Below are 15433 nucleotides of genomic sequence, written 5' to 3'. Positions count from 1 at the left end.
GTTAAAATTCACTCCTAAACATCGTCAAATTTTTCATAAAATTTCCATAGCTTGTGATATTCTCCGAGGAAGGAAGTCAGCCAACAATTTTTAATTTGTAAAGCTCTACTTTCAACGATAAAATAACCTCACTGAAATGAATTCTACTTTTAAGTTAACGGTTAATTCCGTTTCAAATATTGTAGTATGAAATTTCTCATTCCACATGTTGAAAAAAAATTTTTTTGTTTTAATTGCATTAAAATTGGTTTGCGAGCTACGAAATTCTGAGAAAAAAAAAAAAATATAAAAAAACAAAGAAATTTCCTGTACCATTTAAATGGAAAATAGAAATCCGCGTTGATTGACCTCTGAATATTAATACTAAGAGCTCTGCTTTTGACAGGCATCTTTTTTCACCCCCTCGAAAGTATTTCAGATGGGATTTTGATAAAAAAAAATAAGAAAAAAAATAATAAATAAAAACACTCGACTTTTTTGAACCACTCCAATGTACACATATTATTTCACGATCGATTATATACGTGTATTATAGTCGTGCAGGAAACGTAGCGGGCATCGGTGAATTTGGAATTGTTTCTGCACATCCGCAGGCAATGAATTTTTTATGGTCTTTGGGGTACGTGCGTATATACGTGCCAACCGACGATACGCTTTTAACGACGTGAATGAATTTTTTATTCTTACAGTAGTTCGTTACGTGGCTAAAATTCTCGTCCGCGTTGCACAGCGATTTTTTCACACGTTTCACGCGAAACACCAATTTCTCGCAACCCTTAGATTCTAGTCTATAAATACGCCTCGTGTTGAAAAGACGGAGAAAAAAAAAAAAATCGATTTCGAATCCATCCAATTTCAACGCCATTTCGTGAAATTTTAAACAGTGGAACGAACGTGATTTGAACTTTTGAGATTCGCACACTGGAATCACAAAGTTGCTCGATTCAAAATTAACGTCTCTTCGTTAATTTTGATGATTCTCAAACGTGTAGAAACTTAAATAAATATTGAAATCAGCAGTTTAAGAGGTTCGACAGCGATTTTTCATTTCGAGGTAATTTCTTTAAGAATTATAAAAAATTTCATTACACATACCTATTACAGATGAGTCATTTTGAAAATTGATCGGTACAGAAAAATTTATTACAGATTACAGATTCAAGATGTAAAATCTTGATTATTATAATTATTAGTCGGGAGAAGTTGATCGTAAAAATTTTTCTCTTCTCATATCTTCCGTCAGTAAATACCTCTCGTAATACTTCGGCGCTATAAATATATATATATATATAATCACGACACCGTTTCAGGTAAAATGATTTTTATCATTCTTCTTCACAGAATTATACAGAGAATATTAAATAAGCAAAGTGAATGCAGCGTAATTACATCGATTATTCACGTTCTAACTGCACGTCGTGCCGTCGACGGCTCGAGAGAGAGAAAGAGAAAGAGAGAGAGAGAGAGAGCGATTGAGGGTTGAATGCAATAATTGGCCGAATCGAATTAGCAAAAGTAATTTGGTCCCTATTTAAAAAATTCGTTATGCAAATTCTATCGCCGTTGATAAAATTCGTGGAACAAGTTGTTTTGCAATTCGATTCCGTCGCCGTTAGTTATAAATATCGTTGTTAAAATTAGATTTCCCTTTGACGGGTGAAACTAGTTTGAAATTCTACGTTACGCGTAGTACACGGCTATTAGCTAGATAGAGAAATCAGGTGGTGGGAAGGTTGAAATTGGATCTCGGTTGGAAGGTAATTCGAGGGGTTCGTGTCGCTGAGCCGGAGCTGAAAACGTATTGTCCGGAGTTTGGTGGAGCGGATCCATGAGAATCCTGCGAGCCAGGCGTGACGCGTGACATTTAATGTAATTGTTTATATTTGTTTAAAAAAAAAATCCCACCTCACCGACCGAATCGGCATTATAAATATTTTACAATGTCGAAGGAGTCTGCAGGTTGCCATGGCAGCACAGCCGAGCTGGTGAACAGGCAAGGTATTGATCTGCCCCACCTGAATTCAGGTCAACCCCTGACTAAACACCTTTTCTGTATTATGTATGCATACCCACCTGCAATCTTTGACAAGGTTACATTAATTATGCATATTACCGGCCTGGATTAAAGGATCGAGGCTTCCCCGACGCGGCGTTCGTCATTATTAACACCACCGACAGCCGACCTGATAATTAAGCGCCAAGTGCATTCTGTGAATCCTCGTTATAACCGATCGTCCCCGACGAATCCGCTGCCGCCGCTGCTGTTGGAGTCGATCGAACGGGCGACCGTTGTCTGGGGGAAAAGGGACGAAAGTGAGAAGTAGGGGGAAAAAATAGAGACGATAAGAATAAGGGGGACAAAAAAAAAAAAGAAGAAAAAAGAAGAAGAAACCCGAGGTAAGAGAGGAAGGAAAATAATGTCGGCGGAAGGTAAAATCTAACGGCAACGTGATATCGGAGAGAGTCATTCGATATTCTCATGTTCCAATTAGGCCGATCCTGGAACTCTCAGAGCTGATGGATACTCGTTGTTGAAACAAACCGTCTGCGAAATCGCGGGTGAAAAATGGGGAGGGAGAAGGTCGTTCGTCGGGCGGGAGGAAAATTTTTGAAAATAAATTCTACTTCGACAATCTCGATCTGTAATGTTTTTTAACGAGTATACGGAAGAAAAAGTAAGTGAAACGATGAAAAACAATTCCCTGCGATGCCAGCGATTTTATGAACTGAGCTTTTTGAGGCAGCGTGTATAGGAATTTTTTGTTTCGCGGGTAAAAATGACAAACATACACAATGTACGTGTATCCGTGAATTTTATAAAAGAAAAGAACGAAAGAAAGAATGAAAGAAGAATGCCTACTTTCGCACCTGTGTTACAAGTATAATACATCTATGCAGTCTATATCTTACGTATCGATCATTCGATTCACATCGCGATGGGTATTGAAATGTGTACTTTTCTTACACGCCGCTGCAGAAAGTATCATGCGACGCTTTTGTGCCTGAGAATTCAACGTATTCGCGATAGAAAAAAACAAACAAAACAAAACAAAAAAAAATACCTATACAAATAATATTTAGGTTATACATCTTTTCGACGCGTTGTTTGCGTATAAAATTTGAACGATTCTTTGCTTTTTTTCATCTCCTTGTATTTAACGTTATTTTTCCCCGTTTATCTCTTCCCGTATTTTTCCCGTACACCGCGATGGATAGATTTATTGTAAATAAAGAACGTTGCAAGGTAATCCCGCAAATGGGTGCAATAAACGTTTGAGAGCCTCATATGCGGGAGGAAAAATTGAGAAAGAAATGGAAATAAAAAGGGGAGGGATATGGAAAAAGAAGAGAAAAAAAAAAAAAAAAAACGAAACAAAAATAAAATAAAGTACCGTGGGATACGGTGACACGGTTCCCTGATGGTTTTCCTGGGGTTTTGTTTTTCGCCTCCCATTTTTTTTTTTTTCATCGTCAACTCCCGTCATAAAAACGATCGTTACTCACATCGGCTGACACCGGATCTTGACCGCTTTTCCAACCGGTATTATCTCATCGCGATACAGGTCGTATTAAGCTCGGCTGTACAATGCCTGTATACATAATCGAACGATGCGATGTGTCGAGTGTGTGCGCAATTAGGGGAAAACACGCGATTCTACTTACGCAATTAACCGATTTCGATCCGCACGTGGCCGCGGGAAGATAATGGCCTATTCACTCGTAAACGCTAATTGTACTCAAACACCGTACATCGTATGGAGGTTGAAATGTTTCTAGTGTTGGTAAGAAAAAAAAAAAAAATATACATATATATATATGTATAAAAAATAACAAAATTTCTGGAACCGAAAAGGTTCGACGATTCAATTTTAAACTACATTGTGAAAAACTTTCACATCTGTGTCGACCTTTGCGAATTTTGATTCCATCTGATTCGCATGAAATATTGTTATTTCTTCGGGTTTTGAAACAAGCAGCGATCAAAATGATAAATTTTTTTTTTGATCCCCGATCATTTTCTGCACCAAAAAAAAAAAAAAAAAAAAAAACATTGCCCAACGGTTTTTAACGTCCAGGAGAATCGGGCGCTTCGCGCGAATTTTGTCCGTGCGCGAAATCGTACTTTCCATGCAGGTTTTACATGAAACAAAAAAATTTCTCACCTCGTTACAACCGAATCACACTGCTTTCGACGTATTTAATTTAGACGGTAAACTTTCGTACGGCCGACGTCGAACAGAAACTTTTTTCAATCCGCTGATAATTCAATGCTTTTGTTCTTCGTTTCGAATATGACCACTAGGAGAAGAGAAAAAAAACAAAAAGAAAAGAAGAAAGTCATCCAACGACCAAATTATTTTTCTCTAATTAGTCGTTAAAATAATCTGAAACGTACGAAATTCCACGAAGCTTACCTGACAGAACAACATTTCCTCGGGGCAAAAAACACAAGTATACGAAAAAAAAGAAAAGATGAAAACGTTGAATTTGTTTAATTAAACGAAAAAATCTGAATCATTGCTGCAATAATTTTATAAATTTCTCATATTTATGCCCTGCAACTTTTTAGCTAGTTATTTTTTCTCATCGGAAGCTAGGGTGCAATTTTTATTAATCAAGGTTATCCCTCGCCACGTTGTTACATTTATGACGGCGACACACCTCCTCCGGAAGTCGTAAATTTACACAGCATTAAAAAAAAAAAAAATACCCAGCGTTAATTATCACCTCTCCTCCCGTCCCTTGCAGTGTCGGAATTCGCTCAGGAATTGGGGGGTGCGATGGAAAGCCACGCGGCGAACATACGGCGGCTGGTCGACGATTTTCGTGGACGTTCAGGAGAGCCGAGGGGAGATTCAGGAGGGATGCGACGCGCCTGGGAAAGCCTTTTGCGGCAGGTCGAGGCGGACGCTGCGGCGAATTTGGATCTCGCGGGTGTCCTGCAGCAGCAGCTTGCGCGGCCAACGCAGGAGGCGAGCTTCCACCGGAAGGTGCAATCGAGAAAGGTGAGAAAAGCAAAAAAAAAAAAGAAAAATAAAAAATTTACCAACCAAGTGCGCAAAACAGTACATTCCCGCACTAGTGCGGAAAATGGTACATTCTCGCACTAGCGCGGAAATGGTACGTTTTCGCACGGGTGCGGATTTTTCTCACTGTGATGGGAATAACAGCATACGCAACGGAAATTTTTTTCATCAAAGTGCTCCAAGTTTTGATCAATCGATCAATTGTTCAAGAAGAGTTTCAATAGTGAAAGAATATGCAAGGTATGCATACAATGTCTGGTCAATAATCCCACCATTTGGTATAACTGTTTCATTCGCTCTTCAAATATTTATCACAGAGTCTCGGTATGTACGATGTCAGCAGGAGCTCGAGTTTTAGATCAAAATTGATCGACCGTAACTTCGGGTACATGTTACTTATTCATGCCGCGAGGATGAGTATGGATTGATTGAAATCCAGGAGATCGATCGCGCGGATTACGGCGTCGTGTATAAGCTGGTACATCTTTCCGCATTATGAGTACATAATAGCTGAGGGGTAATAATCCATCTTCGGAAAAGAGAACGGCCCCCTTTTTTAGCTCGAAAAATCAACTTCGTTTATCGTAACGAGCGAAATACGTGCGAAGGTTTTCATTTATTTATACAAATATCGCCTGTTTTTCTGATTATACGACACGTATGCTTCATTTTCGCATATATAAGTAATACGCGCTTTATATATAAGGTAGTTAGTTTTATGTTCCCGGACCATTGATTGCTTTGAGACCACGTAAGTCAAGGTTCTTATATTATTTGTACTCTAAACGTGGTGGTTTTAACATTTTCGAAATATCGAGCAGAGTTAAGGATGTATCAGGTGTAGAGTTTAATTAAACTGACATTAATCAAAGTTTCTCCGTGATGTAAATCACTTCAAATTACTAATTACTCATCTATTTTAATCAAAATTCATAGCTTTCAATGTTTCCCTGTACCAAGGGTAGAATTTATTAACGAAACGTATCAGAACTTTGTTTGGTTATAGACTCTAAACATCCGTGTCTTAATTTTTCACTCGACTGTAAACATAAAATATCTTCAACGTTGTTTAATGCCTGCAGGATGATGTCAAAATTGTGAAGAAACGTCAGGTTTCATTTACTTTTGCCATAAAATACTTAAGCTTGTTGAAATGTTTGGGAATACTTTTAAAACTAATTTGCGAGTAAATTAATTTCAGAACTCGTGTCAGTTCCGAAAAAGCTTGTCAGTATTTTTAGAGTTTAATTACTTCGGAACGAGCTTACCGAAGTGTGTTTGAAATTCTTACACTAACTTTACAATACTCGTTAACTGGCCTTGTTAAAAAAAATTTATTCATGTATCACGGTTTTTTTTTTTTACTCACGAATCAATCGCGTTTTGTCTGACTAAGAAATAAGAACCGTTTTTTATAACCTGGCGAAACGACCTTTCGACTCGTGAAATTTCCTAGCGCGGCATTGCGGTCTGTAAGAAATTTTGAAATCAGTCCAAAAGCACTTTAATAAAAGGTCGGTGCACCGCGGAGCCAGCAGTTGCAGTTGGCTAGAGAAAGTACTCGACTGCCATATAATCCTGACTCTGCAACGTCGAGTCTATTTCCTGGAAGAAACGAACGGAATCGCGATATGCGTAGAGTTGGCACTGCGTTTTTTACGACCCAATAAAGCTTCGGTATTTCTTTTGACGGTTTATGACTCCTTGCGAATAAAAGTATCAGGCTCGTCAAAATGTCCGAGAGTAACTCATTGTGTAAGATCTCCGAGACTGACAACAATGAACCTACTGTCCGAAATCCGGGTGTAATTTACTCCTCTGCAAGCACCGGCTTAACACGAAGCCGTAAAAACTTACGATCCTTACTTCGGGGCGATTATACACTCGCATGTCAGGTACAACGATCAACCGATTTTAACGTCCGTTCAATTTCTGAATCATGATTGCAGAATATTTTTGATCACTTTAGTCTTCGAGTCATTAGACGGGGAGGAAACCGGTGAAACTTGACAGTTGAGTGACAAGACTTGTAACAGTTATCAGTCGTTATTCAGATACTGACAAAAGTTGGTCAATTAGTCATAAACTAGTGCTGTGCGACTAATCGATTAATCGGCAGCTTCGATTAAGCAACTTTTCGATTAATCGTTTTTACAATTAATTGGTTAATCGATGATTTCGATTATTAGTTTTTCCGATTAATCGATTAATCGACGGTTTCGACTCATACACCGATTGGTGTGCAGAATTATTACGAAGCGACTTCGATTAATCGATTAATTGGAAAACCTAATAATCGAAATCATTGAATGATCGATTAATCGCACAGCGCTAACTCCAACCGTTCCATATCTAGATAAATCGAGCAAGCTGCGGTTTACAGCCAAACTTAATTAAGTTGGCCCGCCTGCATCGTTGAAATACGAAAAAAGCTCAATCTGGTAATTTTCACCGTTTTCCCCTAACCGCTTATTTCAACGACCGCACAACGTCGACGAGTTTATCGCGATAATCATCGAAAGATATGATTAGAAAAAAAAAAAAATCAAGTCCGTGTAACGTAACTCGATGCATCCAATCGACCCCACCGGCCTCGTTTAACGGCTCAACGTTTACGCGGTTGGTAACCGACGTCCCGCGGGCCGAGCTTTAAGGATCGTCGACTAACTTAGTCGCCAATGTGATTTTGGTTATGTGACGCAGATATTCGCCCACCGCGAGGCGTACGAGCAGGTTGTGAGTAAAACGGAGGAGAAGCTCCAGCGCGCCCGAGTCGATTACAAGCGAGCTTACGCCGCGCTTTTGAGCGTTGACGTTGAAGGTGGGGGTGATCACCAGGGCCTTAAGCGGTCCTACCTTGAGGCCCACAACGCTTACGTTCTCCAGCTGCGGGCGACTAACGCGATAACCGAACGATACCAGCTTCACTGTCTGCCAAATCTCCTCAAGGAGATGACCGAGGTATACGAGGAGCTTTGCGGGCTTGCGGGGAGCTGCATGGCCGGCATTGCCGAGGCGGGGGGGGAGCGGGCCGCCGATCAGGCCCGCCGCTTTCAGACCGCGGCTAAAGAGGCCCGCGCTGTCGTTCCGGCCAACGACCTTCAGCTCGTTGCCCGAAGCTTGGCTCCCGCCCCCGGGACCCGAAAGCCACCGCGACGCCTCTTCGTCCCTCCGTCACCCCCGGAGCAGGTGCCTCAGGAACGGCTGGCCCAGGTGCCTAATTTACGGGATGAGCTCGTGCCAACGGGAACCAGCGCCGCACCCCTGATGGAGGACCTCAGACGGGAGGCGGACCGTCTCACCCAGGAGATAAGCCGCCTCCAGGACTCGCTCGAGGCCCTGGTTCGCATTCAGCGAAAGTGAGTATACACCGCGGGGAGATTGTTAATATTTTAAAAGCACGCACTTCAATGTTTCAACCCGACCGCAACGAGTTACGAAGTTCGTGACACATTCTACTTGTACTTTTTTTTCTTGTTATTTGCATTTTGATACAGGGTCACGAGACGACTCTAATTGCCTATTCATGATTCGTCTTGAAACGACGAGAGATAGCTCGGAATCGATGCGTCTTATTTATTGTAACGATAGAAATATATTTTAGGACAAAATTTTCTTACCCCCTCTTGTCGGATATTCCGACTCGATTTTTACATATCTTATGCTAAATCTGGGACTAAAGATTGTTATGGAAATGCTTCGAAAGTCACCGTGATAAGTATTGAAGTATATATCTGTACAACGAGAAGATTGTGGAAGATGATGCATTTTTACGAGTCGGTATCGATATTTCTAAAATTCAGAATAATTTTATACCAAATCTGTGGAGAAATGTTTAGTACAATCTTTAGTTTTTTTTGTTACCAAGGTAAAAATGTTAAGTTTGTTATTTCTAACTTCCAAGCTGTTTTAAGGGAAAGTCGACCCTTCACGTTTCAACGACGAAATTTAGCGAATCGTATTTGACATTTTTTTCATCGCTTGCACAGCAACAAAACCGCTCAAAATTTGGCAGAATGACAGAATTTATGATCGCGCTTGTATTTTTACTATAGAAAAAATTTGGGAAATTGATTAATAGAAAAAAAAAAAAAGTAACACATGAAATATACGAAATATATCTTGTCTCACGCATCTGTAGAATAGCATATGTCATAATTGCAAAACGTAAGTGTTTCACTGAATTTTCTAAACTTTTTGATTACCGCGCAAGCACAGTATTGCAAGTCTATTATTTTCTAGAGTTTGAAACGATTTCACTTTACTTAGGAGGTGAGAAAAAAAAATGCAAAATCTGACTTAGCACTCTAAGCTCTAAAATTCTCTTGATACGTACGGAGTATTTTATATTCGTGACTTTATGCGCAGGGTAAACGTTTTTTAATTATGACGGGTAAAAGCTTTGTCGCATAACCGCAGGCGCGAATTAAGGAGCTTACATCGGAATGTAAAATTAAGGACGAAAATATACAGTGTGTAACAAACAAGGGTACGTAAATTTTGATTTCCTCGTTTTTTTTTCATCCCTAGGTGACTTTCGTGTTAAGAATTTCGCCAATCTTCTTCCCGAGCGGTTTAAAATTTCCAAGTTTCATCTGTTAGGTTAAAAGCTTTCGCAATCTTCTAACAGAATTGAAATAACGAACAAGCGATGAAATTTATGATCATCATCCTTGATTATACGCAAAAAAATTTACCCACGGATTGCTAATGTTGTAGGGTGTTTCAGAAAAAAATAATTCACGATTTTACACCATGACACTCCCTAAAAAGTTTGTTCGGGTCAAAAGAAAGGTTCTGTGAAAAGATGGGCGCTCTACGTTATGTGGAAGATCGCGTTCATCTGATTTTTCACTTTTTCGGACATTTTTTCTTGGATTTTGTGAAGAAATACGTCGTAGCTCTTCAATTATTATTTCATTCCTGCTACTGAAATATTCAACCCAAAGATTACGGTCCGTAACACAAGGATATATTAACCCGGAATCTTATTCCCCTGAATCAAAAGTTCACATTGAATTATTAATATTTTATGAGATTGAATAAATAATGAAAAAGTCGTCAGATACGCTTTCCAAACATCAACCGGAGGCTTGATATTACAAATGTGGATTTTCTTTGTTACGAAATTTGTTATTACGATTGATGTAAGGGATGAAAAAAAAAAAAAAAATGAATTCACGATTATACTTCATAAATTTTTAAAAAATGCATAAAAGTAAAAGATCCTCCGCGTAACGTAGACCGCTCATATTTGGTCAAAACCTTTCTTTTAACCTGCGCAAAATTTTCAGAGGGTGCCATGGTGGAAAATCGCGAATTGTTATTATCTCAAACACCCTTCCAGATACAGGAATCGATAATTTAATTCACAAGCGGGTAAACGAGCAAAAAGTAAAAGCTGACTTCTCCGTTTTCAGAAGCGCAGAAAGCAGCCTGTTCACCAAAGCAGCGGAACTTCAAGAGGACATATCGTTGAAGCGTTTTGACCTGGGGGTTGCTCACCTCCAACTAGCCGCGGTGCAAGCTCAGGTCTCGTATTCCGTCATTACTTTAATGTTTAAACGTAGCTAGCTCATAATTTCGAGCGAGGGTTTGTTTCACGGCTTTGCGAACTCTCCGAGCCCGAGACACTCTCGCTTTGCAAACGAGCTATGAAAGAAAAATAAAATGAGGTAAAGGGAGCTTTGCATGCATTGAGGAAAACACAAAAAAAAAATAAATAAATAATCTCCGTCGTCAAAGGAGTGATCAGCCAAGTGACGTCTCCTAGTATAAAAAGCTTCGTGAATGTGTTATCGCAATCGAAAGCACGGCTTTGGCTGTACGTTTCTGTATATTTTCGCATTCACTCATCCATTTCTTATCGGATTCGCGCTGATTAAAATCAAACCAGTCATCGGAGCTTTCGGGCTTAGTCGATTAAGCTCCGCTTCGCGTAATTCGTACGGCTCCACCTTTTCTTTAACCCTTTTTCGGCTACATATTCCAAAAGTCGTTGGAGTGGCTACGTGACTATATCGGGCAATTTACGCCGAAACGACGAGATTTTCGGAGGCTTTTAAGAGGACGTTACAGAGAGTGAGAGAGAGAGAGAGAGAGAGAAAGAGGTCTCCTTATGAATTCCGCTCGTGCTTCTGATATATTGCCGACCGTTGAAGAAGATGGCCGCGTGTTTCGTGCCGCTACAAGTTAACAACTTGTTCCGTGACCCTTGAGCCTTGGATCATGGAAGACTGACTGGGGTCGTTTGGAAGGTTGAAAAAGTGACAAGGTCGAGTCAGCGAAATGCGAGGTAAATTCGACGAAACACAAACGATGACAGATACGACAGGCTGGTGAAAAAAAATCTCCGCACATGTCGCACCTTGCTCGTTTCTCCTCTTATCTTCTTCTTTCCCTCTTCGTTTCATCCAGCTCTCTTTTTCTTTCTTTCCGATTTTATTCGTTACCTCGCTGAGTGAATACCTCTGTTTCCCGAATCGAGCCTTCACTCTTGAAACGGACAGAGTGATTTGCACCCTTTAGGCTTACCCGACAGTTGAAGCTACCGGAAGCCTTGTTCCCGATACTTGCGGTCGGTATTCGGATTTATAAACCCGCGCGAGCAAAATCTCGATTCGGACCGAGTAATTGGAGGAGAAAACCCCAAAATATCCTCACCATAAAATTACTCACTCGGACGGGTTAACGGTTCTTTCAATTCAAGCTGAAAATATAATCCGTCACTCAGCGAAATTCCATTTCTTTATTGTCTAGCTGTTTTCTTCGACACGTTTCAACGCTTGTATCTGTCGGTTTTGCAGCCCCAATTATGGAAAACTTCCGACACTCCCTCGAGCTTCGGTTGGAAAAAAATTGTCGATCGTTTCTTGTAACAAATGTCTAGAGAATTGAATCCATGATAGAATCTTCGAATTTCAAACTAAAAGACGAATTTTCTATTGCATGAAGTTTTTTTAAACCGTCATCGTTGGGTCGAGTACGAAAATCGATATTTTTTATTCGTTTTATTGCACTGAGTATTCATCAAATTATCATAAAAACTAAATTAAACAATTACGGCTAGGATATCGTTGCGTTGTTTCAAATCGCTTCTGACTGGTTCAAAATCTAAGTAAGATTTTGTTTTTCTTTTTCCAGCTGTCAATTCTGTACTACCAATTGTTCGTTAGAATCAATATCGCTGCAATGTTGTAAAATTAACCGTTTAACGATTTCGACGTAATAAAAAAGAAAAGTATTTTACTGAATTCGCAGGCAATATAATCCGTTTGAACAAAGTGAGCTATCGTAGATTGAAATCTAACGTATCTAATAAAGTTTTACCGATTTCGAAGTGATTCGAAACGGGGTTTGGAAATTTGATCTTTCGTTTTTCCATTTTCAATTAAATATCTCCGTAGTTCACTTGTACGATGATTCGATAAATATCTCAATGCACGACTATCTATTATCAGTAAAACTAGTAAAAATTATTAAAAATTATCGATTTTTGGTCAAACAGCCTCCTCAAAACACTTCAAAGACTTACTCAGTCGTACTTCTTCCACCTTTTCATTGTAATTGCGAGATTTCAAGAACTGCTTGGACTAAAATCAGGGACTGATCGTAAGTGGAAACTTGAAACGGTGCTCGAAGCGTGGTTCAAGGGCGAGAAGGCATGGCAGGGAAAGAGCGGAAGGTGCGACTTTAGGAGGGTGTGATAATGGAGCGAACGACTAGAGAGAGAGAGAGAGAGAGAGAGAGAGAGAGAGAGAGAGAGAGAGAGAGAGGGGGAGTTTTCGCTTTGAGTAGTGGCAAAAACCTTTTTATAATTCGATAAGGCGAAATTGAACTCACACCTTCGTGACCTGTTCAATTGAATTGGGTCCCACGGATAGGCGAAGAGATAGACAGATAGATAGACAGACAGATAGATGGATAGATAGATTGAGTCAATTTTAAAATAAGATGGCTGCTAGGTTGGATCATCGCACGATTTCGCTAATTCTCGACAAATCGACATCTTCTATCGGAAAGCTTTTTCACTCCTTAAATTTTGAATCTTTATCACACAAATTGAAATCCATTATCCAGTTCACGAATATGTAAGGTCGGATAAAGCACTCGGGATACCGGAAATTGTTATTTCAAATTAATATTATGTTCAGATTCAATTGCCTTAAGATCGCCGATTTCCTCTGACAAACGAGCGTTTTCATATTCAATGTGCCGCACCGAGAAGAATTTCATTTGTTACAATAAGTCGAAAAATTGAGTAAAACAGGTATCGTTAAAAAAACTGTTTGAACATCGTTGGAATTACGAAAAACGAGGTACGCCTAACCATTTTCCGCTATCGTCGATCCTTTTTTGGTTATTGCAACGCAAAATCAGTTTCTTCGGTTTACTCTACTTTTTCAGTTAAACAACGGTTTAACGTCAATTTATCGTCGCACGAGCGTTAAATTTTCGCAACAGTTGCAAGAAAATATAGCAACAGTGATCGCAATGAGAAAGAATAGCAACGGACACCAGAATTTCCGGTATCGGCTGTAAAACTAATTTTCATTTTCTACCCGGAACTATATTTTTCGATCGTGGTAAAAAATGAAAATAATTAAGGACCGAGCGGTAACAGGAACTAAAAAATTCTTTCGGTTTGGATAAGTTGGTAAATAAAATTAAATAAGCAAGCGATAACGACAGTAAGAATAACGAAGATAAACAAATAAAGAGACAGAGCTTCGGTTCAAAGAGTGCACCCCTTGTCGAGAATCGAGCCTCGCTGCTCGACTTATCGAATTCCTCGCTTCGAGAGCGAGATAAAGGGGCGCGTGTGTCTCGGCATGCGCCTTGAAAACTGGGTCAACATGGCTCGCCCGAATCCAAAACCAGTGCAAGCCGCGGCGTCTGGCTAGGTCAGGGTGCTCTTATCGAAATATCGCCATGGGCTGGACAACTCTTCGTTCCCGAATTGTCAGTATAACCCGAATCTCACCTTAATGCTCGCATTACCGTCCCCGTGCTTTCATGCTTCTACGCCTCGTCGCCTGACAGTTTGTTTTTTTTTTTTTTTTTTTTTAATCACGTTTTTTCTTCTTCTTCTACTTCCATCAACCGTCATCGCACTCGCCGGACAAAGTCCGTCTGTTCGTTCTTACGCTCGTACTTGTTTTCACGCGCATAATTCGTACGTAATTTGTCAGAATGAAACGGGGAATTGACGCTAAGATATTGAGGAATAAATAAAGTACCGATAAGCGGTTTAGAAAAATTTAAACCGGATGCTCAAGTCTCTACTGTGGAAAATCGTAATTCTACGGTATCGATACGCTGCATCTTTTAATATTCTCGTCAGAATAATTAATCCTTATTCGGGGAATACATAAAAATAGAATGTTCATTAAGCATTATAACCGGACTTGGGGAAAAGGGATTGTAAAATAAATATAAGTTGACGCAAATATTTTTTTTCCAATATCAATATCAATATTTAATATTCAATCATTTTCTCTTTTTTTTAAATCAACGGTTTTAACTCTTTCAGTCACACATTTTTTCACTCAATATTTTGGCTGGAATTTTGTTACTCCGCGGTTTTCGGGGTCGCTGATCACAAAATCTGCGGTCAGAATTTGGATATATCGCCATATTGGATCCAGCATTTCGGATTTTGGAATTGTCAAATTCAGACTTCATATTCGTGATCAGCGATCCAAAAACCCCCGATTACCTAAATTCAGGCCAAGATATTGATTGGAAAAATGTGTGACTGGAATGGCTAGTCAGTTTTGAAAGCTTTTTGGGGCGGGACTTTTCTTTTCGTTAAAATCACAGTGAACGCATTCTGAATTTATAGTTGACGATGAACACCTCCGATTTCTCCATAGTTTCTTTTTCTTTTCAACTCGTACGGTGCCTTTTCGTGCGAAACAAAAAAAAAAAAAATACAAGAACCCGTGGAACAGAAGTCCAGAGGCAGGTTGATCAAAAATCTCACTGAGTAATACGACTCGGTTATACGATCACTTTAAACAATCTTCTTAACAAAACGCTCAATCATTTTCTTCGTCGTTTTAATTCATACGGTTCGATTCTACGTGTTATCGAAACGTAGAAATCGGTTTCCCTGAGCTTGAAATTCAATTTCCATTTTAATACCTCAGACGAGAGATTCGTTTGAAACGCTTTTACGATCTAGTCTAACGAAAACGTTGTTGTCACTTTTGTATGAAAAAATAATTCTCGACAAAGGGTGCAATTTTCCAAATGTTCTTCTTATTCTTATAGAAAAATTCATCTTCTTTTACTTATATTCTTGGGATTCGTATCCGATGATCGTTGAAGAGCATTTAATTCTCCCTAATTCTTCTTATCAATAACGAGCCTGCTACCTCCTAATCGAAGATGATCGCAATATC

At 39.5% G+C, this 15433-nt stretch overlaps 1 protein-coding gene across 10 annotated transcripts in view; it reads left to right on the top strand.

Moving 5' to 3' along the window:
- The window catches only part of LOC124303369 (uncharacterized), a 41077-nt gene that overhangs the window by 7967 nt on the left and 17677 nt on the right, over positions 1 to 15433 (top strand). For 9 of the 10 annotated variants that reach the window (XM_046760489.1, XM_046760492.1, XM_046760495.1 and 6 more), the window contains 3 exons: positions 4750 to 5006; positions 7731 to 8386; positions 10448 to 10559. In XM_046760489.1, coding sequence (XP_046616445.1) covers positions 4750 to 5006; positions 7731 to 8386; positions 10448 to 10559 — 1025 coding nt within the window. Of the gene's footprint in view, positions 1 to 2547; positions 2676 to 4749; positions 5007 to 7730; positions 8387 to 10447; positions 10560 to 15433 lie in introns of those variants that run through there. The other variant, XM_046760494.1, reaches the window with a different exon arrangement.

The sequence above is a fragment of the Neodiprion virginianus genome, chromosome 4 (genome assembly GCF_021901495.1).
Source record: "Neodiprion virginianus isolate iyNeoVirg1 chromosome 4, iyNeoVirg1.1, whole genome shotgun sequence".
Classification (NCBI taxonomy): domain Eukaryota; kingdom Metazoa; phylum Arthropoda; class Insecta; order Hymenoptera; family Diprionidae; genus Neodiprion; species Neodiprion virginianus.
The sequence above is the reverse complement of the archived record's forward strand: the minus strand, read 5'-3'. Positions and strand labels throughout refer to the sequence as shown.